Genomic DNA, 22814 nt, shown 5'->3' on the forward strand with positions numbered 1-22814 from the left:
CTAAGGAGCGTGGCGAAGCCCTAAGGCCGGGTTGTTACAATCCCCTTCACCGGTATCCCTCTTTGTCAACGTGTAAGATGCCGTTGATGGTGGCTCTGGAATATCCCATGTCCTATCCATACCAGTCGCAACTGTTCAGAAGCCGCGCATGCGCCCCGTCGAGCGTACACGAGGGCCTGGCAACAGCGTGGATCAATAATCAAGTAACAAGTTTAGGTTAGCACAGGAGACAATGCGCAGGAGGCATTTGGGCTAGTGCCCTTCTCCAAACTAACTCCATTTACTTGTAATTGTTCTCCCATGAGGTGAGCAGTTCCACTTTAGCTGGTGGAGAAAGTGCTCTGCACGAGACCTTTTGGTGAGGGGATCTCTGAATGGCCTTAAGAGGCTACACAACCCATAAATTTGATGCAATGGTTTGTCGCAAAGAGATGAAAAAGGTAAAAACGGACAGGCGGACCGAGATTATCAAGGCGTTACATCAGGGGGAGACAGCTGCCTACGAGAAGCTTAGCTCTTCAGCGTGATGATTTGAGGGATTTTAGGCATATGCGAAAAGACATGTGCTCCGGGGTAGGCCTCACATCAGACTCTCAGTCTTCGTGAAAGCAGTAAAGGCTCTGCATCCTCTCCGCGCCAAAGTTGAGGGCTGCAGAATGCGTCGGAAAAAAGTGCCAAGTGCCTCAAAAGTCATCTAGGTGCGCTCTCCAAGATTCGTCTGAATGGCACCAGTGTAAACTCGCTGGTGAGTATTTTATCTCTGTAAAAGGAAAATCTACGCAAGGTGTCTTCCAAAGGAGAAATGGATGAGTACTGCTCTCGAGCATTTGACACTTCGAGGTAATCGAGATATTGAAGGGGGTAGATGCCAGCGCATCGAATAACTTCGCCACATCTACACCTTCCCTATGCTGCGACGAGCAGGAATTTTCTGTTTGTTTTTGATGGCTTCTGTGATGTGGCTACATAGCCCTGGAGGACCGATGTGATGATTTTGCGAAGAAGAGCCCCCAGCGATTTAATCTGCAGCACGAACAAGGGCTGTTTCGGCCTATCAAAAAGCGCTGAGCATTCAGTGAATGCGATGCGTATCACGCCTTAGAGAAACGTTCCATATTGCCTTTCGAAAGCCCCAGTCTACCCTCTCAACTAATGCAGGTCTACTTTTCCGGCTGTTTACCATTCGCTGTGCGTGCCTGCCCTAACTGTCCATTTAGCTGGCTGTTTTCCTCTCTGGCTTCACTTTTGTGCATGTCTACCGAACTTCACTAAACTTAAGGGCGACTCATCCCTAGACTGTCCAAAAAAAACATGGCATACCCATCGAGCTCCGAAAAAAGCTTCACTTAAAACAAAATGAGAAGCGGGGCGGGCAACTTTCTGTTGGCGCATGCCCTGTAATAGTGGGCAAGCAACACGAAACGGTTACCCTGCTGTAGTCTCGGGGTGAACAGGCAAGACCTTCGTCACTTCTATCAGCTGTTGTCTATTCCTTTTATCCTTTGCAAACATTCGGAGTTCCTTCACAAGAGACAGCTCGATCCCAGGAAGAGCCCGAGTCCAATCTAAACTTTGCTCAGATCGATCACCCGTTGGGCTGTGTAGGCCCTGTAACGTCGCCGGAGACTCGTGACCATCTAAGTCGCGGGAGACCTGAGGATCCTCAAGCATCTGTAGGTCTTCAAAGCCCTGTGATATCTGTATATTCTGCGGGGTGTGCAACATTGTTTTACAGCCAAGTGGGTGCTGCGAGTCCTGGGATGTTTGTGGGCTGGCTACGACTTTTGGGGTCTCTTGAGGGGTTTGGTCGTTCTGTAGGATTCGGTCTATTGGGCAACATGCGTTGAGATTGTCTAGGAGAGCCAAAAATCCACCAATGGTCCTAACGTGATGTGACACAGCAGCTGCAGCTCTCCTGCCCATGCCAGGGATGCCCAGGGCGAACAGCAGCTGCTGTAACGGCACACCACGGCCTTGAACTTGCTCTATCTCTTTAAACAAAGCGTCGCGAGCCTGAGGTCCCCACCCAGGCCAGCCTGCAATGCCACTCTCTCCGGCTGCTGTCCTTTGCCTGTCCACCTGAGGTAAGTGGAAAGCATCACTGGGAGCTTCCAAGTACCCTCGGCTTATGAGGGCCTCCAGGGCACGTGGTCCTAGCCCAGCCACCGCGACACCCTCGCGTGAAAAAAAACGACGCAAACGCAGCAGACGTTGAGATGCACATGCCCATCCACCAGGGCACCACAGAACACCGAATGCCTTGCCCCCTCTTCCACCTTCGCCTTCTCCTTTTACAGCCTCTTCTCCGACAAATGTACGAACAGTGGAAGCAGCAGGAGTGGCTACCGATACTTTAGGTGCGCTGCACACTTCACCTCTTCTGTCACTTCTGTCCTTCGCTTCTAGTCTCTGCTTGCACCTTTTTGGAAGCTTGCCCGTAGGCGATGACCGCTCTATCAAGCCCCGGCCACAGGACGGGCAGGCTGAAGGGAGTGGGACAGGCTCTGTCCCTTCCTGCCTATTCTCCAGATCCACCGCAACTATGTGGGGTACAGATTCCCCCTTCAACTGTAAGTGAACCCGGTCCCCAACTCTGACGTCTTTTCTTCGCACTTCCTGTGGGGAGTGCAAGGAGGCTCTCCCAACCAAAACTCCCCCCAGCAAAACTGGCTGCAGCAACGCAACCGGTGTGCATACACCTGAAGACCCAACGGTCCACTCGATCCCTAAAACTTTTGTCTTGGAAACCGTTGCTGCGAATTTCAAAGCAAAGGCCCAGCGCGGCGCTCTCGCAGTGCTGCCTAGGCGCTGATGCAGCGGCAGCGAATTAACCTTAAACACCACACCGTCACAAGGGATATCTTCCAGCCGAAAGGAACACTTCGCTGCTAAACTAGCGCCTGCCGCACGAGTGCTGCTTGCTCCAGCGGAGCGTTCACAAGCCGCATCGGACACATCAGACGTGCCATCGCCAAAAAGTGCCGAATTAGTGACACCGCCGCCAACAGATGCTGGGTTGATAGCACCGCCGCCAAGAGGCGCTGAATCTGCATTACATCCGGGATGACGGCTGGCGCCATCAGCATGTAGCGCACCAGCAATAGCAGCGTGAAGAGCTCCAAGGTTTGACATATATATTTCATGACTTCGGCTTTGCTTACTGAAGGCTTCCAGAGCGTCTTTGCGTCCGACTACCAAAAGACAGTGTGGCAACAACACCTCAAACCCCCATTGCTGGAGCCGCTGCAGAAGCTCAAGTTGCGTGGTGACTCCAGCAACAGCATTACCCGCCGCACTTGCAGCTGCAGCTACTGCCGATATACTGCCTCTGTGAGTTTCCTGATGGTCATCCGGGTATCCAGACAGTGCACCGTCCGATGCCCCAACCAGAGCGTAAGCACAGAAACGAATGGCACAATTTGCCTCCTCCTCAAGACGCCGCAGCATGCCCACAACGGCATGCCTGCGCCACCAACAGCAACACAACAAAAGCAGTAGCAACAGAACTGAGTGTGGTAACAGTACCCGGCTACGCTGCCTTTTTGTGGCTGCACCTGTATCTCCGCATTTCACACGTCACGTCTCTTTGTGTTGTCCACATGTATCTTTGCATTCTTTTCGAATATATACGTGGTGCCAAATATCTAAGCAAGCCTCTCGAACCAGGTTTTCAACTATCTTTGCCAGTCTGCTCCCACGCATTTGTGTCCGTCTCTCTGTATCAGTATCTGTTAAGTTGTCTCTGTACACTAGCGCGTATCGACGCTATGTTTTATGCGTTGCCTTGCCTTGGGGTCGAAAACGGCTTCAGTCCCTCCATCATTCTTCTTTTATTTAGTGCAGAAAGCGCAGATAAGCACATGTAGGCCTCGCCCCTCACCTCTAGCGTACGCGGCACGCCAAATACCCCTTGTGCCGCACTCGGTGCTGCTGCCACTGCAGTTGTTGGTGCACTAGTTGCTGTCCTTGTTTCCTTTGCATAAGGAACATCTATTACGAGAGGGAGAGAACCCGTATGCGCCATCTGCAGCGCCTTCTGCGTTATGCTTTCACCCCGCCGTCCGTCGCCCCTCGTCAGTGCCCTCACCAGCCTGTAACGCAGAATGCCTCTGCCAGTATTGTCGCCGCTATTGGTGTTGCTACTGCTAAGTTCATATGTGAGAGATACGCTCTGTCCGTCCACTTTAGGCTCCATCAGCAACGCCTCAGCAAATACATCCCCTTCAGCAGCAGCATCCGTTGCGGCAGGCACTGCAGTTGTGGGCTCTGCTGCTGCTGCTGTAGCAGGAGCTGCTGCAACTGACTCATACAAAATGTCTGCAGTATTTGTTTCTGTTGTAGCTTTTAGTATGTATTTGCGCCTTCGACTTCTTCCCACGGACGTCCTGAGCACCCCGTGCAAAGCCTTTCCAACAAATCTGGAACAGCAGCAGGAGCAGAAGCAACGCAGAAGCACGAACAGCAAGCTAGCGAATGCCTTTGGGGACCGTAGGGTGCTCACATGCTTCTTCAGTTGGCCCTACGTCAAAAGTCTAGCCGAAAAATTAACAGGCCTTACACCCCAGACCCCGGATGCGTAGGTTTTAACCGCAAGCCCTACACCTCCCGTCGCATGTTTACCTGTCGAGTCGATCGAAAAGGGCATTGGCCTCTCCAGGCGAATGAACGCTTTCCAGAGATAGCACCGGGGACAGATGCTGTAAGTTTGCTGGTGCTGTTGCTGCTCCCAGGTTCCCGTGGCCGATGCACTGGAGAGGGCTGCTGGGGCCGCCAAGTCCGGGATACTTCTGCAACAACAGGCAACCAATAAAAACTGGTAGGAGCGTGTGGCAGCACTAAATTGGCGAGGTACAATCAGGTTCAGCAGCAGCACTGGCGTCAGCTGAAGTAGCATGGGCAAAAACGTTGAGTGAGGATTCAATCAGTTATTCCGTTGAGTTGGAGCTGTGTAACGCCAGCAGGCGCTTATAACTCCGGCTCCCGTTTTACACTGCCCTTTGTTTCTGCGGCAGCTCTTGCTGCGCTAATGCCACTACTGCCTTTACTGCTACTGCAGTAACTCCTGTTGTTGTTGCTCCTCTTGTCATTGCTGCTGACCTTTTCCAGTTCGCCTAACCGCAGCCACAAAGCGTCAAACTCTTCATCTGAGGCCAACGGCTCTCCCCCTGAATAGTAGGCCTTATTCAACTCATTGATTTTACTGCACAGAAGCGTGTGGGCAGCAGCAGCTGCTGCTTTCCCTGGCGCTGCTACCAACGCTGATACTGCTTCCCCCGTTGCATTCGCTGCAACAGGAGCATTCGCTGCTAATGTTGCGGCCGCTACATCCTCAGTATTGCGCCTGTTCTGTGCAGCCCCTCCAAAAACAGGGGCCCCATACAAATATCTCGTGCTGGTGGCTTTGCTGCCTCTCCAGTTGCCGCAGCTGGCTTTACTACTGGTGTTGCTCCTCAGCATTGAATGTAGCCCGTGCCACCTCAAGCACGTCATCACAGTGGCTATGGAGAAGCCAGTAGCTAAGGAAGGCTGGTTCCGCTGCTGCTTTGGCGGCTGCTGCTCTGCCATAGTTCGGAACAGCCTGCTGCACGAAAACGCACCAGCAGACGCTCCGCTATTCCTAAAGGCAGGGGTCCGCATGTCCAAGAAAGCCGCCGATGCTGCCTCGATGCTTCTGGCTCTCAAACGGCAATTTGTTGGTAGAATGAGCCGTTGCAACTTGTGCTCCATGCTTTCGGCAGGGCAGCTAGGGTGGTGGATAGCAGTAGCAACGACCTTGCTGCAGTGCAGCAGCAACAGCATCTGCGACAAATGATAAACTCGCGAAACTAAAGAGTCCTGCATTTGGCTCGGCCTTCGCTGCTACACCTGCCGGCGCCGCAGCAGGCGTTTTACTCTTCTGCGTAGAAGTCCTTCCGTTAAAATATGTTTGCTCCCGTTACAGCAGGCTGCGCAGCTGCTATTATTATTGCTTCCGCCGGGGTCCATGCTGACAGTGAAGCTGCAGGTCGTCAGCCCGTATTTATGCACCATTCCTTCAATATTCTAAGGAATCCAGAGAAACAAATCGCCTTGACAGCTCACACATGCGCCGTGCCTGCAGTTGTTTCAGCTGCGCCCTGACTGTTGTGTGCGTTCCCGATCCATTCTTTCGGGTCGACCTCTCATGTCGCTGTTGTGTGCTGTTGTGTTCTTGTTTGTTATTGCGAGTTCGTCTGTACTGTTCCCCCTGCTGCTTCTGCTGCTCCAGATGAACTGTCCATCTACTTCTTCGCAAGATCCAAAGAAACTGAGCCACACTCATACTGAATGCAGAGCAGCATATCTCTTGGTGATGCTGCTTTTGCTGTCCCCGAAAGTATGCCAAATTGATCTCAACGCGACTCAATGCAGAGGAGATCTGAGAATAGAAGTTCCCGCGAGGCCGCCGATGCCGGCCGGTGGCAACTGTTCAGGAACTCTACAATAATGCAAAGACTTCATTATACAGCCCATGCCGGTTTTTTTGCAGTCTTAGTTCTGTTGTTCTTTTTAGCGGCGGGTTGCATGTGTTGGGGCTGCAGCCCCTGGAAGTGGGCCCCACAGCAACTTCTTCTGTTCTGAATCGGTGGCACATTTCTTACGTAATTTAGTACCATGCCGCAACCGAGGGAGAAGTAGCAGCAGGAGTAGGAGCGGGTTGTTCTCTTCTTCAAGGGTGTCCCCAGCACTACGGGGCTCCCTTGAGGGCTCATCGCTGCTTTTGTTGCCTTCGTCACCGTTCTTCTACACGCTTTCTTCACAGTATGTTTTCTATTTACAGATTCAACCAGCCTATCCTGCAGGTCCTCTCCAGACATGCCCAAGAGGTAGTACCCTCCACTGCATCCCCTGCGGGAGCGGCTGCTAATGGAGCAACTGCGTCTCGTGCAACAATTCCTGCTACAGCTTCTACTCAGCCCACCAAATCTCCTGTGACCAGATGCTGCGGTGGAAATACTCACTGCTGCAGTGTGACACCAGCGTCTGCGAGGAGCTGCAGGAGCAACACCTCGTGCTGCAGTATTGCTAGCCAGCTGCCCGAAGACGAAAGCACTAACTGCTTCTGCTTGAGCAATGCATCCTCTCAGCAGAATGGCAGTGGAGATGATTACATCCGCAATAGCAGCCACAGCTGCAACAACAACAGCGTGGACTACCAGATTTGGTATGACCCTGAGGGCCGACTGTGTGAAGGCCTGGCCCTGCTATTCTCTCAGCAACTTCAGGCGGCGCTTAACCTGGATCACCAGCAGCCGCAACAGAAAATGCGAAATTTGTCGCACCAGAGTTCACAGCGACACGATACGACATCACTAATTGTAGAGGGCCTTTTTGCTGCACAAATGATGAACAGCAGCAGCCGTTGTGGATCAGTTACAGCTGAGTTGGGCGGCCACCAACGGCAGCATCAGGTGAATACACTAGCAAGAACAACAGCGTTGGCTGTAAAAGGCGCAACTGTTTCAACACAGCCACTCAGTGGCGTGACTCTAGAGGTCCTGCTCGATGTGTGTCAAGGCCTTACCAGAAGCAGCGAAACACGTAGGCCTCCCATGCGAGATGTGTGCGTGTTCCTATTTGTGGAAACTGTAAATGGGAGCCTAATGCCGTTCTCTGCTGCCTTCGCTTCTGAAGTTGCTGGAGCATTGGCAGATAGAAGGATTATGCAACATCCCCTCAGCGGATGCGCTATCTCGCTCGTTTGTTGTGATAGAACGCCACCAGTAACCGCAGCACCAGCACCACCGACGTCAGCTCGTGGGGAAGCAGGCCGTGGTTTTGAGAAGCACCAGCAAGCTCAGGCTGAAAGGGGCGTCACCACTTCTAATGCAACAGCAAGAGGGAACAGTTTTAGCAGCAGAGCCAGTAGAATAATCAAAAAGCTTGCAGGGAACTTGGTGAAACTCGGATCAAGCTCTCTTCTGCAGAAGCAACAGCAGTTGTTGTGCTTGACATTAGGTTCGAATGCTGCTCTGGCAACGACTGCCAGGAAGTATTGTCAGTGGGCAGACTCTGCGGTGGAGCTTGTGCTTCAAAGGCAACAGCAGCAGACAGCAGCAGGACCAGCAAGCCAATGCAGCGACACTGACACATCTAGCGTGTCAAGTGCGTGGATGTTCAGCAGCTCGGATGATGAAGAGCAGCTGCAACTGGGGTATTCGGGTAGCTGTGGGGCTTTGCCATCTGACGTGGAAGACCTGGTAGACTCATCACTGCAGCCTCGCACACCCTCAGCAGCACCAGCATCAACGGCACCGGCAAGAAAGGCCACGGACGCTGAAATATCTGGCTCACCTGAGCAGCTGACTCCTCGTCTTCGAAAGAATTTGAGCAAGGAGGGTTACAAGCTAGTGGGCACTCACTCAGCAGTGAAGCTGTGCCGTTGGACACGGTCGGCTTTAAGGGGGCGTGGCGGCTGTTACAAACACACATTTTATGGAATCAAGTCCTTTGGTTGCATGGAGTTCACCTCCTCTGTCGCCTGCGCGAACCGCTGCCTCTTCTGCTGGAGGCACCACACAAATTTGGCAGCAGGTGACTGGAGGTGGAAGGCAGACGATCCGCAAGACGTACTTCATGAGGCAATGGATAAACACCTTAAAGCAATCAAGGAACTCAGAGGTAGGCGGCCACTGCCTTCAACAGCATCAAAAGCGGCAGGTGCTTCTTGAGCACGGCTAGCTTCATCATCGTCGCGCTGCGGCTGCAGCGGATATACAAGACGTGCACTGTTCAAACTGCCGTAGGAGAAATAGGTAGCATTTCTGCATTGTTAATTGGCGTTCTCTATTCCCGTTCATAGACTCGTCTTAGCTTGTTGCACTGTGGCTTTTTTTCATGCAACCGTTCGTCACAAGTTTTTCGTCGTAGTCTTTTTCATTTTCAGCTTCAGTATTTACCCTATATTTTTTGCTCTACTTTTTGGTTTATTTCGCGCGTTTGTGTCGCTTGCAGGTCTTCCTGGCTTGCGTGACGACTTCTACTACGAAGTTAAAGACCAAATACTGCACTGCGCGCTTTCATTGGTTGGGGAACCAATCATGTATCCCCGCATCAACGAGTTGCTGCACCAAATGCATCAAAGGCGCATATCTACTTTCCTTGTATGCCCGCAAGAAGCGTTGTTTATCCCACTCGTTTCCTGCCGCCGTTGCTCCTGCTGTTGGGGCCACCGCTACTGCTGCTGCTGTGTGTTACCCCGCTGAAACTCGACGGAAAATGCTCCCGTCTTTCTTTTCAGGTGACAAATGCACAGCACCCAGATGCTTTGCGTGCCCTGCGCCCCGTCACGCAACTTTATCTTTCGATCGATGCAGCAACAGAGAGCGACCTTAAGCGACTAGGCAAGACCGTCATCCCAAGCCCTGTCGCCGTCTTTGTGTCCGAGTGTGCCTCTGTATTCTCGATTTGTGTCTTTGTTTGCGTCTTCATATTTCTATTTCTGCGATTCTTTCCCTCTCTGCTGAACTTCTCTTGTTGCTGGAGATTCTCTGTCTCTCCGCCGTTTGTCTACTTCCCTGTTTCCTGATCAGTCGCAGTGTCTGCTTGATTGTCTCCCTCTATTCCCTCGCTTCTGTCTGTATCTGTCTCCTGTTTTTAGTGGCAGCTTTTCCTGCCATCGTTTTTGTTTATTTAAAAACTTGGGCACGCAATGCATAAGCGGTGGGAGAGAGAAGAAGCAGGCGCGGTTTGTGGGACCTAGTTCTGGGTTACGCGCATGGTTGAATGCTTGCAGACAAGCCCGTACACCGGGACTCGTGGTTGCGTTTCCTGAGTTGTATAGACATTCTTAAGACGAAAAAGCAAAGGACAGTATTCAGGTTGACGCTTGTTCACGGTTACAACTGCATTCTAGGGCCTGTTGGAGACGCTGGCGCCAGTGAGCCGGCGAACAACCGCAACGCCGCCAGCAACAGCGGTAGCAGTACAAGTAATACGAAGTATGCCAAAGGAGTGACGAGCACACTTGATAAATACGCTTCTTTAGTGCTACGAGGCGAGCCTGACATGATTGAAATTAAAGGAATGACATTTTGCGGTGGCCTTGACAGGGAGTCTCTGTCAATGCAAAATGTCCCGCGACACCAGCAGGTAACCCCTCGTTCGCACAGCTCCTCTCCACTTCACTTTCATTTCTCACGTATCCTGAGCAGGAGTTTTAAACCATCGGCGAACTAAAGAGTTGCCGTAAATGGCCAGTGGCACTGCATTTGCCTTAGATACATCTGCATTTGCCTCCCTTTGTCAGCCTCTGTGTATGTTGTTCTGTTGCTCACCCGAGGTGTCTGTCATCATGGTGGGGCAGGCAGGGATGTGGGGCTTATCGTAGGTCTTGGCATTCGCCGATGGCCTGAGACGGGCACTGCCAGAGGGTCTTTATGGATTGGCCTCGGAGCATGAGCACTCTTGCTGTGTTCTACTGGCGAACAACAAGTAAGTCTTCTCCGTCCACTTTAGTTATCTGATCGATTTTTCTGTCTGTGCATATTTCTCTATTGTCACCTGCGCTCCTAAATTTGCTTTTTTGATCCGTCATGTCCTGCATCATTTGGCTGCCGTGAATTCCTCGGTGTATTTATACGTTTTTTGCCCGTATTTTTGCTCGCTTGTCGGCTCGTTAGTGTTGTATTTCTTCGTTGCGACGTGCATTCGGCTGTTCCTTCGGCTTGACAGGAATTACTGACGGATATGGTGTTGCCTTCAGGTACTTCTATAAGGGCCAGTGGCACACGTGGATTGACTACCCCAAATTTTTTGATCTGGTGTGTCCCTCTGTTGTCTCTGCTCTGCTGAAGAGGCGTAGTCACAGTGTATTCCGTGCAAGCGAAGCTCACAGTTCTCGCTGTGTCTCCCAGATGTATTTAACAGCCAGTATTTGCGTCCTTACATAAAATAATGTGCATCGGCTCTCAACTGCAGGTAGGTGTGTGAATTCAAATATGCATGGAGTTTATCCGTGCATGTAAATTGATACTTTTGCACTTATGGATGCATGCGTGCGCACGTACACTTACCTGCATGAATGCATATTTTGTGCATATGCATGAACACCGACATGTGTTGCTATGTAAAAGCCAGTGACAGTGTGTGGCACTGTGGACTGTGAATCTCTCATATGCGCTGTTTTGTATCTGCGCTTGATGGATTTGTAATAAGGCGCTGAGCGGGGATCTAAACTTCAGTGGCATTGACTACTCGGCGGCCACACCATCCTGGGCCATCTTTGGAGCCGAAGGTCGCGGGTTCGATCCCCAGCAAAAGCGGTAAACTTCTTTCGTGGCCTCCATAATCATGCGTTTATTTTGTGTACGTTTGTGCAAGCACTTGCCGTTCCTCTGTAGGCACTTTCGTGTTGGGTTGATGCATGCACTGCCATTTTGAAGCAAGGACATCAATCGAGAAGGAATGCTTGTGCCTTCCAAACTGTTGCTTCGCGTGCACAGTTTTCTTCAGGAGGCAGGATACACTTGGGCCTCCCCATCCTTGCCAGCGTTTTTGCGTGTGTATGCTTGCAAATTAAAGCATATTCGTAAGTAGGTGTTCCACATCCTCTTATGATGAAGTGCGCTGATATGTATGAGCTTTTCGTTGGCGGACGCAGGGTATTTGGCAAGGGCCGTAGGGGGAAAGAGTTGGAGCTCTCTCAGCAAACATGACAAGAAGAGGGGACTAGGAAAACGAATGTTTTGGAATGTTTTGGAAGAGGACAGACCAAAGGCAGACCGCGTCTGGGAGGACTGCGTTGCCCGCCAGCAAATGTACTACTGCAAGCATATCGACTTGTGTGATGCGGACAGCACATGCATACACGTGTGTAGCAGGTTTCCTTGTAGGTTGCAAGCACGTTGTAGCAGTGCGTGCAGAACATTGGCAATACTGAGTGGACCATGTATTCCGCTGCCTTTTAAACGTACACTAACCTTGGAAAGCCCTACTTCTATTGGGAAGAGTTGCCCACTGCATCGCGAGCCGAAACATGCCATTGTTATGCTCCGTCACGAGGAAACCCCACAGGGACTACAAAATGGGATGTAAAAATAAGACTGAGGTGGAGAATGGAAGTAGCAGCTTGAGACCGACACAGAAAGCACAGACAGCGGCGAACGATTACGAAACAGTCCCCACCAGTTCGCACTTCAGTGTGCAGAAAGTAGAATACGAACATAGGAGAACGCAATTCCGAACTTTTGGCCGCAGAGAGCTTAAAATTGCAGATGAACCTAGGAAAGATGGACGACCTATATATGCACGTGTGATTTCCAGCGGTCTCTCCAGTGCCCTGAGGTATTTGAACAGACAAGATAGAGAATCAACGGACGCCCGCATTTTCCTATCGGCAGTCCACCCTTGCTCGCGGAAAGTTGACAGCAACGGAGAGGCGTTTTCAAACTGGAGGTTTGCGTCCCTCGGACGCTCCACCACCAACTGTCCTCTCTGCTTTCTCCCTTTCGCCACTGATTTTCTCTATCCCGTTATCCTTTCCCTTAACTTGTCGGTTGACCTCTTCGCTGTCTTCCACATCTTCTCCGGGGTCTTCCTCGCTCTTTGCCGAGGTGTTTGTATTTTCACTTTCCAGCTCATCCACATCTCCTGCTAGCGCTGCCCTGCTGCTGGGATGGTTCCTCGCTGCTGTTGCTAGAGCTCCGCTCGCTTCTAGTACTGTAGCTAACACTGTAGCATGCTTGACCTGTGCTTCTGTTTGCGAGGCAAGAGAGCTATGGCTGGCACTGGCGCTAGCGCCTTCGGGAGAGGGTGTTGCGCCAGCATGGGCCTCCCGTTCCATTGCCGAGGGCGTAGCAGATATATCAGCCACACCAGCAGAAGAGTGCTTGTGTTTAGCGATCAGTTGTCGCATTTCACCTTCTACCTCTGTTTCCAGCTCGGCTGCCTGTCGGCTTTCAAACTGGCGCACTTCGGCTTCCGCCTCGAGCAAATCGTGCTGGATTTCCTCAAGGGTTGCCACGCGCGCAGGCTGGGGGTGTTTGTCTTGGGCTGTTGCTTCTTCTGGTGGTTCTGCTGCTGGCGCCAATCTGCGACATTGACAAAAGCATGCCATGTGAATTCCTCTGTTCTCGTTCGCTCCTTAATTACCGCTCGATTGTCCTCTCCAAACTGCATTTAGCGCGGCTCAAAAGCATTAAGATGAGAGAAAATTTGGAGCTTTCTGCAATATTTACCGTTCTACATCGCCCTCGGGCGTCTCCTGGGGCCTCTCAGCTTCTAACACCTCCTCAAAAGCACGTCGCCGAGGGGTGTACAGGCAGATCCTCCATATACAGCCAATAGAGTAGGTCGTAATAGTAGCACGCTACCTCAGGTGGTTCTCGCGCCACTTTCGCTTCGGAGGGAGGCAAGCATTTTATGGGTTCTACCCGAGTCCCAGACCTCACCGCGACCGGCAATGCAATTGCTGGCCGCTGTGGTTGGGCGGGCTTCAATGAAGACTTGTTGCACTTCGCTCGTTCGCTCATTCGTTTATCTCTCCGGTGTTGGCGGGAATTCTCCAATTCCTCCTCGAAAGCTTGAATTTTGTGCGCTGCTGAGGCCGACGAGTTCCTTCGATCAGTTCGGCAGATGTTCGGCGTATGTAACGAGGCGTCATTAATTTGTACGGCAACTCACTTTCTGACGGCTTCTAGATGTTCTTCGAGCTCCTCTAGGGTCTCATTCCCGTCATCGATATCGCTGTGGTGCTGTTGCTGCTCCTCCGCAGGAACCTGGAATGCGGTTGCGAAATGCAAGGCCTGAAGAAAATTTTGGCGTGACGCGCTACTCGATTGGAAGCACCAAAGATGTACCCGCTGGTCACAGCGTCGACGCTGCACATCTTTCAGAGAGGAAACATGGTGAACACAAACTTCTGAACCAACGGCAAGAGCGAACAAAAGATACCAAAGAATCATTGTAACAACTCATTACTACTCTAGCCGTAATTCGTAGCGAGGAATGCAAAATGCCGCTGCCTGCAAGATCCATGTGGTCGATGACACCTGCATACACCCTGCTCTACATCAAGATGCGGCCCTCTCACTTCTTCATTTTAACTGAGAAACTCTGACATATATCCTAAATTTACGCAAAGTTTGGTCTATGTGTGGCCTATACGCTCTCTGTTTACCGCCAATGGTTTCCAACCCGAGGTTAGGTGTGACGCATAATGCCGGATCTCCACGAATGCAGCAACGCGCCAACAAAGGAGATACGATGGTGATCAAACTACGTGATGTAGGCAAAAGTGTTTGTGTTCTTGGGTGTTTTTGACTCCTGCTACCTGTGGTTTGCGTTCCGACGTCCCAGAAAAACCAACAACTGCTGTGCAACAAGGAATCGGCTGAGCCGCGATCACTGCCACCGCAACTCCCCGACTGTTCTCTCAAGGCCTGTGCAACTGGCACGCTTGAGCCACACTGTGTAGTTACCACATGGCGTGGCGGCAAACCGAAGGGCGTGCGCGTACCTGCATCCTCAACTGTAGCACACACCTCATTTACGTTGTTGCTGTTTCCCGCAGTTCCAACTTTAAAAAAACAAGCTGCAGTGGACACGTCCATGTTGCACGTCCATGTCGGCAACTTGAGCGGCGCAGCCCATCTGGCTGCTCCTACTGCGCCGCATGTGTGCAGCTACATGAAAGATGCTGCGCAGTGTTGTATACTTGTTAATATACCCTCTTGCATCACCGCTTCACCAGCTGCCTACGAACTAACATGATTCACTCGTAAGAACCGAACTAGTTAGTAGCCGTAGTTGCCGAATGAAACGAGGAATTCATCCCCCAAGTGCTCCTTAACCATCTTCGCCGTTATCGAATGATCTGCCGCCCCGTACTGATATGAATAGCCGTAGATTTCGACCTTTTTCTCCGCCCGCAGTACACTCATGCGACCACCCCCCGTCACGTCTGAGTTTGCGCAAAACAAAACAGCCACATAAACACGTCAGGACCTGCCAGTATGCGAGCAACAGGGAGCCCAAACGCTTTGAAACGTGGGCTCTACTAGCGTCCTGCGTAAAGACCCCACACTAGGCCTTGAATTTCCGGCAACCACGCAGATGGTGTGCAAGTTCAATTATCGATTCTGCAGAAACAGAAAATCCATGGAGTGCCATGCGTTGCAGCACCTCCACTCTTACCGGACATGATGTTGCGTGACTGAAGCGCGTTGAGTGTGTCCAAGGCTGTTTGGTAATGGTACTCGGCCTTTGGATCCCCGCGGACAAGGTACACATCGCCAACCATGTCATCTTGCTTTGGTATTTTTATGAGAGTGTACTTCTGTATGCCGTCACCCACAATGACTGCTTGCAGGGAGGACGAATACTCGTGCGTGCTCTGTTTGTTTCCTTCCGCAGATTCAGGAGGGTTCTTTGCTTCTCTCTGTTGCTTGCGCATCTCTACTAAGCGTTCGGTCAACGCCTGAGTGGCGAGTTCGAGCGAAGGCCGATCCAGCGGCGACGCCTCAGCGAGCTCGTCATTCAAAACCTCCAACGCTAGCTCTACCTCTTCAGGGGTTCTCTGTGAGTGTCCAGGCCTCTCCATCTTCCTAGGACAATTCACGCGAGAGAAGAGGTGCTCTTTGAAGGGAAACCTTCCGTCCACGTCCGTTTGGTCGGCAGGAGTGCGACCACCCGCTGGCTGAGTAACGTCGTCCGTGTTGTGCCCTTCTAAGCTGGTGACACACTGGATACTGAAACCCTGAGGTGTGGTACGGCAAGAAGTGGCAGCGCTCCTCTCCTTTACAGATCCGCTCTCCAACTCGACCTGAGAAGGCGCTAGAACCGAATCCTCCGCAGTTTCCTGGGCCAGTCGCTTCGTAGGAGATACTCGTAGAAACCCCCAGGAGGAACTTGGTCTTTTTTTCCGGTGGTGTTTGTTATGGCTAGAAAACGCCGCAGGAAGCATGTGCCGGTCTGCTCAGCTGCAGCGGCTGCAGTAGTCAGGAAGCACAGAGCAAACCTCCGCACGTCCCCTACGGTCCGTCTAGTATGAGACTTTCTGTATTTAATATCGTTTTTAGTAGTAAGCTAAAGAAACAGGAGAGGAGAGGAAAGTCCCAAGAAGGGAAGCACCAGTAACAAAACGCAACAGCCTGCTGTGCAAGTCAATGAATGTAGTGGGCCCCACGGGGACACACAGCTCTACCACAAAGTGTGTTTAAATATGTGCAGATAGATCAAGAACTAGGTTTCAATCAAGTCAAGATACTCCTGCCACCTGACACGCCCACGACGGAACAGGAGTCGAAGAATAATAAAGATGGCACCCTCCTACCGCTGTAGCTGCTTCTCAGTGAAAACAACACACGAAATCTCGAAGAGCTTTGAGCTTGAAATTTGGGCCTTCCAGAGTCTTTTAGATTATATTTTAGGTTTTGTGGAAGCCTTATCGGGAGACTATCAAACATTCATCGAGTAACGACACTAAGACGTTAGTGAGTTTCTCGCTGTGACGGCCTTTGACGTCCTCAGCTTATGCGCAGCAGGAAACGTTACTAAAAGCAGTACTTCCACTGATAATGCCGAACAGAGTAGCACCGAGGAACATGTTTGTCTTGGATCACAGGGCGGCTCTGGCAGGAGCAATCAGTGCAAACAGAAGACATGCGGCGGAGCCGTTTCTTTTTTAAATGAAACAGCATTTCTTCATTCTGCAGGGCCCTTATTAGTGGCAGTGGAGTATCTGAAGGACGCTGAGCATCTTGGAGTAGCGTGAGTTCACAGCAGCTCGGCCCAGTAACTCTAGTTACTGGGTAGGGCAAATGAAAGACCTAATGTACAATGAACTGCCATCCACAAGCCATCTGTGAAATGCGCTACAACTGCAGCAGCAATGTGCTTCAGAATTACACAGTTAAAAGGCCTTGTGTCCTAAAGTTGGTAACCAAGTGGTAGCTAGTGAATTGAAAATGTTCATTTTGTAGGTTTGTGTAAGTGAGAAGAGATCATTCTTCATCTCCAGCCAGAAAATACTCGTGTTGATTTGCGCCGTTAGTACAACGAGATTTTCCCGAAGCTCACAGATGTACTGGGTGCCAAGTGGTACTCAGCAGGATGTGCTGAGTTCGGCAAAATGCCACAACTCAAGATCCCCCATATGAGATCCTGCATTCTGCTGCCTGTTTATTGTTAACATCACCTTGAGGAGCTATCAACGCTGCCATTTGAAACCTATAGCCACACCTTCGACATAACAGGCTCCTATTCTGTTACAGAAAGGTCCTTCTATTTAACTATGAAAGAAAAAGCGAGGCGCTTTTAGTGTACTGTACGCCTTCACCGTTTACAAGCACTTTCAAATTAAAACGAGGCATTTTCAATGTACTGTGCACTTGCACGGTTAACAGCCACTTCGGCTCTACACGCATAAAACTGGTCTCTGTCTGTACGCAGGCAAGACTTGGATCTGGAAGTGTTGGTTCCCTTTCAGACGTCTAGGCGAGGCATAGTCCTGCCCTGCTGTGCATTTTACCCTGCACCTATTTACACTGAATGGTCTTCTTCCGAGTTCTCCAGCTGCGAAACATTTGCTTTTGCCTTCTCTGTGTTTGTCAAGCATGACAGCTTGCCAACGTGTGCAGTCCATAGGCAGCCAAGCCAGCCGTTTACTTCTCTGGTAGTGTTGGTTGGGCACGCCTATTAGACTTAGTGGCACAGCGAAATTAACATCCTTGAGCCTAAAGAAAACACTAAGACGTTTCATACTCGAAATCCTTTAAGGCGGATACTTTTCTTTGAGAAGTTGCGAAATCAGTATTGTGGGGAGGCCCACTGCAATCTATCATTTTTCTGTATCCGAGAATCTGTACATCGGGGCCAAGGGATTTTTGGCTTTTTGCTTCTAGAAAATGCGGCGATTCGAAGTCCTTAAGCTGCTTGCAATTTGCACAACGGATTGTCGCTTAGCGTGGCTGTTGAATTAGATATCTCCTGCACTTGCAAAGTGCTGTAGATATCGTTGCGATTATTCCACGTCTCACTTTGTTTTGTTGAGTTAGTTCAAATGGGGAAGCTTAAAACAAAGCTGCCAGGTAGTTGGCCTAACTGGTAAGGGACGAAACTTGTACAACGGCCGGAACCCTGACTGGGCACAACTCTGCACAATTCATTGTCCAACAATTATCTGTCCCTCCGCTCCTACGAGCTGTTCTTTCGTCAGTCATCGACATTTATGAAGTGTGAATGACACTTACTGACGACGTAACCCCAGCTTGATACATCTTAATACAGCTGTGCGGCTAGGAAAGCTTCTTTTCCCGAGGACAAAAAGTACGGAAAGGGCCCGTTGATCAAAGTGGAAGCGGCTCGCTCTTTTGCTGCTTCCTTAATTGTTTGTTTACATTAGACACAATATATAAATTTAATCCATCAATGTGACCCTTAAATAAACTTAGGGCATCTTCTAGTTTCATTTTCGGAACTGAATCGTTTAAGCTTCATCACTGCTTGCAAAATTGAAATTTTCATGAAGAGTCTAACCACTTACAATTTTTGGACCAGCACGAAAAACAAAAAAGCAACAAAAATTGTTTCCTTACACATCATTCAGTGTCGTTGGCGCTTAGAGACAGTGCGTCACTATGCAGCCAGTTACGGGTTCTACGGAAGAGCAAAGCTAGGCCTACTTCATTACAACTCTATGCCGTTCGGTGAAATCCATAATTCTACGTACACTTATGTAGGTAAATTAACTCTATTGAGCCATGGTGCAATTAGCATCTCACCTATCAGAGTTGCGCTCTGGCAGAACCGACAGAACCGACAGAACCGGGGAGTGATTGGCAAACAAGGCACAACCCCTCTTGGAATGTCCTGTGCACGAAGATCCAGTACAGCAGGGCGTAAGACGGCTCCTGTGCACATACCATTAGACCATCAAGATTCGAGAGGAATTCCGCAGAAGGAGCCCCTCATGAAAGAAGCACCAGAATTTGTAAAGCACGTGCACCGAACGAAGCGAATCGCCCACTTGGGGCGAAAGGTAGCACACGTACGCTGATAGCTTGTGGCGCGATTGAGCTTGGCATGACAATCATCAGCAGTCTTGCACCCAATCGTACTTCAGAACAGATGCAATATGCAGATCTCCCTCAGCTTGATTGAGACAAAGTTAACAAAACTACTCCTCGGCATGCGCTGTTGGGGAGAAGAGTTTGAGAAATATTTAGGCGATGCTCTGGTGCATCGGGCTTTTTTGGAAGCTATAGGAGTGCACCTGGCAGGTTGTGCACGCTTGAAGCGTGAAGCACTCCAGCAACTTTGGGATACACGTCGTTTGGCTTTTATCCGCCAGTGCAGGGGGACGGCTAGGTGTGCTGCTAATTGACGTGTATTTGCGCAAGGAATGGGGATGCAAGCAGGAAAATTGTTATACTCGTTTTTAGTCAATCTGCCAGTCAAGCTGTGCAGGGCCCAAACTAAAGGTGCTACCACTGATTTCAAGAATTGGAGAGAATTGCAGGCAGAAGCAGCGGACTTGGAAGGCTCATGGGCGGCTAAAGAAAGTGCAGAAGAGGCGGTAACATGAATAGCGCTCAGCTTGGGCGCGGGCAATGCCAGGGATCAGAGACTTCTTCTAAGTGCGGGAGACAATGAAACGCGGAAACAAGGGGCTATCAGCGTTTCCTTAGTATGTTTCGAGTGCAAGCAGAGGGACAAAGAACTATCCCTCACTCAACAAGAGCACTTGTTGGCCTGGAGAAACCTGCGGACGGTGTGAGGTCCAGACCATTAAGCTAGAGACTGTGCTGTTCAACTTAGCCAGGAAGAAAGGCGTTACGAGGGAGAAAGTGGCAGTCTCAGGACCTGCCAGAGCAAAGAGAAGCAACAGCTTTTAGGAGGCCAAGCGTAGAGGTCAGGGGAGACGAGCACGCCAGGCAATACTGGCATGATAAAGTGCAAATGCGAATGTGATCTGTCACAGTAGGCTGAAGCCCATCCACGGCTCCCTTGGCTACAATCAGAGCAGCAGGAGAGGGGAAACGCACTGTTACAGGCCAGCGATAAACCTTGGGTGTATCTTGCAGAGGCAAAACTGAGCACGGAAGAGGGCCAGGCAGCCACTGCAACTAAAGCATGAAAAGTGGAGGTACTGACGAAGGGGACGAAACTCATCTCCTGAGTGCTGCAGTGGAGCCCATATCACAGGATAAACAAGAACAGCTGGTAATTGACTTGGTGAATGAGGGCTAGAAGTCACTGCGCAATATGTGCATGACTGTAGTGCTTGCCTTTATGACAACCACGCATAAATGTAAAGAGCATTTTGATACGGGTGCATCTCGCAGTTTCATGAACCGCTTCATTGTCGGCCGGCTAGGCTTGCGGGCGCGTCGTTTACTTAAGGCCTCTCGATTATTTGTAGCCACTGTAGAGCTGCTGTATATCAACTCCATGGGGATAGGGAAGGAGAGAAATTGTTTTCCTTGGGGACTTCTAGTAGGAGTGGTACCATATGATCTTGTCCTTGGGTTATACTGTCCAACTAATTACAACGTAGCTTGTATGCTGATTATCCACAAACCTAAGTGAATGACCAAAGGCGCCACCTACCAAAGAAAACGGAGGGGGCAAATAAAGGAGAATTGCAGCCGCAGAAAGCGCTGATGCGCGTCTGCTGAAAAGTCCGACGATACCTTGAAGCAAGAGGTGTCTAGGATGATAAACGCAGAAGCGGCTACATTCCTCCGTCGTGCCCCCAAACAGTACAAGGGACACAGCAGTTGAAAGGTGAGAGTGCCAATGAAGGGGCTTTTATGTTAGGTAAAGGAAAGCGCTTCGTGTCTGAATTAGACGCTGCAGCGCCTTTACACCATATTGGCTTCACTTGTTGTGGACAACCCATCTCCCGTGTAATGGCGTCCAAGAAACCCTGCTTTGAGCGCTGTACGAGTATCGGAACCAGCTCCCTACTGCAAAGCTTCTATTTCTGCTACCAGCCTCCTTACACGGCGAGAAAGGAGAAACAGTCGCCATGGACTACGGCGACCTACAAGTAGTTTAGTCAGAAGGGGCCCAAAGGTTGCCGCACGAGGTCCTTGAGGTGCCAACCTAATTCAGTTAAGTATTTCATGATGCCATTCCTTTAAAGCTACAATTGAAGCTCCTACGTAGTATCCACCTCCCACTATTACTCGGCGAAGCGCCCAGCAAGACTGCCGTATGCCGGGCGCAATTGGATCGTAGTGTATACAATCTGGAAGACGCTAAGTTGCAAGCTAATAGGTGGATAGACTTGATTTATAATTCCATCCGTATTCTGGCCATAATGCCTGAAAAGCATGATGATGGTTCATGCGAGCGGAAGATGCACATGGTGTTAAGCGACAATTTGTTTAGATCCCTCACAAGTATCCCTGATTCTCCTCTGCTCCCCAAAAAAAATTTGAGATGCTGGGGAGCAGATAAGAACTTGCCTTGTATCATCGTTCAAGAATAAGAGGCAGGAGGTAAAAAATAAACATGATGTTTTACAAAGAACGTTTTACAGCGCTGAAAAGGTAAGCAGTACAAAGCAACGTCTCGGAGTTCGAAAGCATCATGCCCTAGATAGGAGCGAAGGGATACCTCCTCGAAGTGATAAGCGACCATGATTACTTCCCTTCTTCTCTTGTACTACTAGAAGCCTCTATGTAATTCTTTGCTGAACGGTGGAGATACCCCAGCAAAGGGTCCCCTTCGACAGACTCTGCCATGGCGGGCAGTCTAGCAGTCCCGCCGGACTGGCGGTGTGGCTGGGGCGGCGCTGCTTGTTCAAATATGGGTTAAAGTGATAACGCAGCTGTTGTTTAATAATGGTCAGGAATACACGTTGCCGGCAAGGGATTCGAACTTCACCGTCAGCTTTAGGTGCTGGGAAGTAATCAACAGGGGAATACCGTGGACATGAGATCCGTTGTGAGCCCTCCACGCATCGCCAGCTATGCATAAAAGTGTGCTTTCGCAAGCAGCATTAGACTGCCAGAAGATACGTAGTTGCTTCGCGTGAAACGCGACAGTGAGCAGCTCTTAAGCTTAGGCAAGCCACAAGCATTCTCCAGTCGTCATCGTTCGGAGAAACTACACGCCTCCAGCAGCTTTATCCTAGTGGTTTACGTATCACATACCTCAGGCTTTATCACCGGCACGAGTGTATTTGTGACCACTTTCAGGCGACCCATTTTTTCGAGCGGTCAAAGTGTGCGCTATCCAGGCAGCGACAGTCTGAGGGGGCTGTGGCGGAGAGGCGGGGCGGCAAGACACATTTGAAGCATAGGGTCGCTGAACACTGATTGTGGGACATTACGGCTTTCCTGCATGATTCTATCATCTAAAATAGGATGCGTAGGGAATTTGAGAATGCTTGTCTAATGCACTTGACTATAACTCAGATTTCTTCGGGATGGTGCGAGCCTTGGAAAGGTCACGACCGCTGACGAACGTGTCTTCACTGGTGGATGCACAGACCTAGCAGACAATGCCAAGTCGAGGGCAGGAAAGTGATCCGTGCTGTACACTGCGGCCTGTATCCTGCAAAATGTGCGCTTGTGAGCTTTGTTCTTTTAACTTTTGTCGTTAAATGCATGATTGTGGGTTGAGATGGACGGCTGCCAACAGCATTTCCCCTTTTCCATCAGGTATTTAACGCAGCAGCAATAGTGCAGTGGTGCATTTCAATAGAGCGACAAAATTGTCTTACAAACTCACCTGAAGCAGAGAACAACAAGTGTTCCAGATTATCCAGAACATGTGTAAACGACAGGGCTCTGATGGTGGGCCCTCCATGATCAGCCGCAGGGTCCGTGTTGCCTCCATCGTGA

The 22814-nt window shown here is 50.5% G+C and overlaps 4 protein-coding genes across 4 annotated transcripts; 1 reads left to right on the forward strand and 3 right to left on the reverse strand.

Moving 5' to 3' along the window:
• Positions 1-1425: 1425 nt before the first annotated feature.
• On the reverse strand, positions 1426-5727 carry ETH_00020970 (NAD-dependent DNA ligase OB-fold domain containing protein, putative; the record flags this gene model as incomplete). The annotated part of the gene is made up of 4 exons (XM_013375566.1): positions 1426-3463; positions 3789-4418; positions 4621-4787; positions 5098-5727. The coding sequence occupies 4 exons, from the start codon at positions 5725-5727 to the stop codon at positions 1426-1428; spliced, it is 3465 nt and encodes a 1154-aa protein (XP_013231020.1).
• Positions 5728-6782: 1055 nt separating this feature from the next.
• Positions 6783-11675, forward strand: ETH_00020975 (radical SAM domain-containing protein, putative; the record flags this gene model as incomplete). Its single annotated transcript, XM_013375567.1, has 8 exons — positions 6783-8640; positions 8974-9122; positions 9260-9407; positions 9755-10110; positions 10349-10452; positions 10724-10781; positions 11176-11282; positions 11621-11675. The coding sequence occupies 8 exons, from the start codon at positions 6783-6785 to the stop codon at positions 11673-11675; spliced, it is 2835 nt and encodes a 944-aa protein (XP_013231021.1).
• Positions 11676-12403: 728 nt separating this feature from the next.
• ETH_00020980 (uncharacterized protein) lies at positions 12404-14570 on the reverse strand (the record flags this gene model as incomplete). The annotated part of the gene is made up of 4 exons (XM_013375568.1): positions 12404-13049; positions 13197-13286; positions 13642-13879; positions 14138-14570. 4 exons carry the CDS (start codon positions 14568-14570, stop codon positions 12404-12406), a joined length of 1407 nt encoding a protein of 468 aa, XP_013231022.1.
• Positions 14571-14753: 183 nt separating this feature from the next.
• On the reverse strand, positions 14754-15922 carry ETH_00020985 (14 kDa phosphohistidine phosphatase, putative; the record flags this gene model as incomplete). Its single annotated transcript, XM_013375569.1, has 2 exons — positions 14754-14920; positions 15154-15922. The coding sequence occupies 2 exons, from the start codon at positions 15920-15922 to the stop codon at positions 14754-14756; spliced, it is 936 nt and encodes a 311-aa protein (XP_013231023.1).
• Positions 15923-22814: the final 6892 nt, after the last annotated feature.

Source organism: Eimeria tenella, genomic scaffold, assembly GCF_000499545.2.
Source record: "Eimeria tenella Houghton genomic scaffold, Eth_scaff29, whole genome shotgun sequence".
In the NCBI taxonomy this organism is placed as follows: Eukaryota; Apicomplexa; class Conoidasida; order Eucoccidiorida; family Eimeriidae; genus Eimeria; species Eimeria tenella.